Below are 2453 nucleotides of genomic sequence, written 5' to 3'. Positions count from 1 at the left end.
CTATACTATGTCGTTTTTTCGTGCCAAAAACGCCTTTCTATACTATGTCGTTTTTTTTCGTGCCAAAAACCGCATACTATACTATGTCGTTTTTTTCGTGCTAAAAACGCCTTACTATACTGTCGTTTTTTTCGGCTAAAAACGCCTTCCTATACTATGTCATTTTTTTCGTGCCAAACACGGCATACTACACTACGTTGTTTTTTTCGTGCCAAAAACGCCTTGCTGTACTATGTCGTATTTTTCGTGCCAAACACGGCATACTATTCTGTTGTTTTTTTTCGTGCCAAAAACGGCATACTATACTATGTCGTTTTTTTCGTGCTGAAAACGCCTTACTATACTATGTCGTTTTTTTCGTGCTGAAAACGCCTTACTATACTATGTCGTTTTTTTGCGCTAAAAACGCCTTACTATACTATTGTCGTTTTTTTCCTGCCAAAAACGCCTTACTGTATACTATGTCGTTTTTTTCCTGCCAATATACTATGTCGTTTTTTTGCGCTAAAAACGCCTTACTATACTATTGTCGTTTTTTTCCGTTTTTTTCGACTCAAAACGCCTTACTATGTACATGGTCATTTTTTTCGGCTAAAAACGCCTTACGATACATGGTTGTTTTTTGGGGCTAAAAACGGTTGGTTTTTTGGGCTAAAAACGCCTTACGATACATGGTCGTTTTTTGGGGCTAAAAACGCCTTCCTTTGCATGGTCGTTTTTTTCGGCTAAAAACGCCTTACGATACATGGTTGTTTTTTGGGGCTAAAAACGGTTGGTTTTTTGGGCTAAAAACGCCTTACTATACATGGTCGTTTTTTTCGACTAAAAACACCTTACTATCCATGTTCGTTTTTTGGGGGCTAAAAACGGTCGTTTTTTTTGGCTAAAAATGCCTTACTGTACATGGTCATTTTTTTCGGCTAAAATTGCCTTCGTATACATGGTCGTTTTTTTTTTTGGGCTAAAAACGCCTTACTATGGTCGTTTTTTTTTTTTGGGGGGGGGGCTAAAAAAGCCTTCCCATACATGAGCCCACATATGTGTCAAACCAGACACCAAGGAATTGTTTTACACAAACTCCTGTCCTCTTACCGTTCTTCCTTTCTCTCTTTCCCAGAGGAAATAGAGAAGAAGCTCGCAGCTTACAGAAGGGGAAGCAAATTCTGGAGGATGCTCATCTTTTGCCAGGTGGGGGACGCGGGATGCAAATGGATGATGTATTCGTGGCAGGGTTGAAGACTTAGACGGCTGCACGTTGGGTATCAGCCACCCCACCGTTGTCAAGGAAAAACAATTCTGCGTCTTCCAATGATGACCCCTCAGCCTGGTCAGATTTATCGAATGCAGGATTTTAATCAGACAGGAATGATTTTTTTTTTTTTTCAGCAGCAGATGCCAGTTCTTGCAGTTAAAAAAATAAAAATGAAATCAGGCATCAAAGTGTGTTTTGTGTGTCATTTTAGGGAGGGCCAGGTCACTTGTACCTCCTGAAGAATAAAGTAGCAACATTCGCTAAGGTGGAAAAGGAGGAAGACATGAGCCAGTGAGTCCATTTCTTTATCTTCATAACTCTTAAAAGGGGGTATCTCATATTTTACCAAAGTGTGGTTAAGAACACATGGAAGAAATTTTTTTTTTGGAAGCATAACCGTTACATTTATCTCCTGCAAACCCCAGTTTTAAAGGTGATTGCAGAAATGTTGCGTCATACTCTTTGTTAAAGTCCTGAAAAATGTCTCAATGCAAACACTTGTCATTCATTAGATTTGATCTTGTCGGGAAAGGGGACAAGTTGGCCTCGGCTGAAGCCTTTTTTTGGGGGTTGATTTAGATTCTGGAGACGACTCAGCAGAATGATGAGTAAAGTCAACCCGGAGCCCAACCTCATCCACATCATGGGATGCTACGTCCTGGGTAACCCAAATGGAGAGAAGGTACACACACCAAAAAAAAATGCTGCTGTTGGGTTACTTTTACTCATGCTTGGGTTAGTTACTTTGGCCCAGCAGACTGGTTTTGGGCAGTTTGAAGAGCTGACACCGGGGGTGGGGGGGGAAGTTCCTTGCTCTTCTTCTTGGAAAATGGTCATGCAACTGGGTCAAATCCTCAACCCCACTGCGCCGGGTATAAATAACCCAACATTGGCTTTGGTCCCTTTTTGGACCCTTTCCATATGTGGCGCTTGGATGCATCTCACTCTGCAAAAACGGTGAAAGACAACAAATGGCGCCCGCGGACGTGCGCATGCCAACAAACGTTGACCCAGGCCAGGGATTTGTGTCCTTCCCAGTCATGTCTGCCAAAACGTGACATCAATTTGGATCTCGGAGGGCTTGATGGGCTGTCTGGCAACACGAAGAACGACAGACTGCGGGATCAGTGTTTTTTCCAGCTTGTCAAACATTGTACATACACAGTTGCTTCAAGACTCCCCCCCCCCCCCAACAACACAA

General features: G+C 42.4%; 1 protein-coding gene across 5 annotated transcripts in view; it reads left to right on the top strand.

Annotated features, from left to right (window-relative positions):
- Nucleotides 1-2453, top strand: part of nsmfa (NMDA receptor synaptonuclear signaling and neuronal migration factor a) — a 36810-nt gene that overhangs the window by 32571 nt on the left and 1786 nt on the right. For all 5 annotated transcript variants that reach the window (XM_019890111.1, XM_019890112.1, XM_019890115.1 and 2 more), the window contains 3 exons: nt 1118-1188; nt 1464-1543; nt 1832-1934. In XM_019890111.1, coding sequence (XP_019745670.1) covers nt 1118-1188; nt 1464-1543; nt 1832-1934 — 254 coding nt within the window. The remainder of the gene's footprint in view (nt 1-1117; nt 1189-1463; nt 1544-1831; nt 1935-2453) is intronic.

Source organism: Hippocampus comes, unplaced genomic scaffold, assembly GCF_001891065.2.
Source record: "Hippocampus comes isolate QL1 unplaced genomic scaffold, H_comes_QL1_v1.1 scaffold185, whole genome shotgun sequence".
Classification (NCBI taxonomy): domain Eukaryota; kingdom Metazoa; phylum Chordata; class Actinopteri; order Syngnathiformes; family Syngnathidae; genus Hippocampus; species Hippocampus comes.
This window is presented reverse-complemented; position numbering and strand designations above follow the sequence as displayed.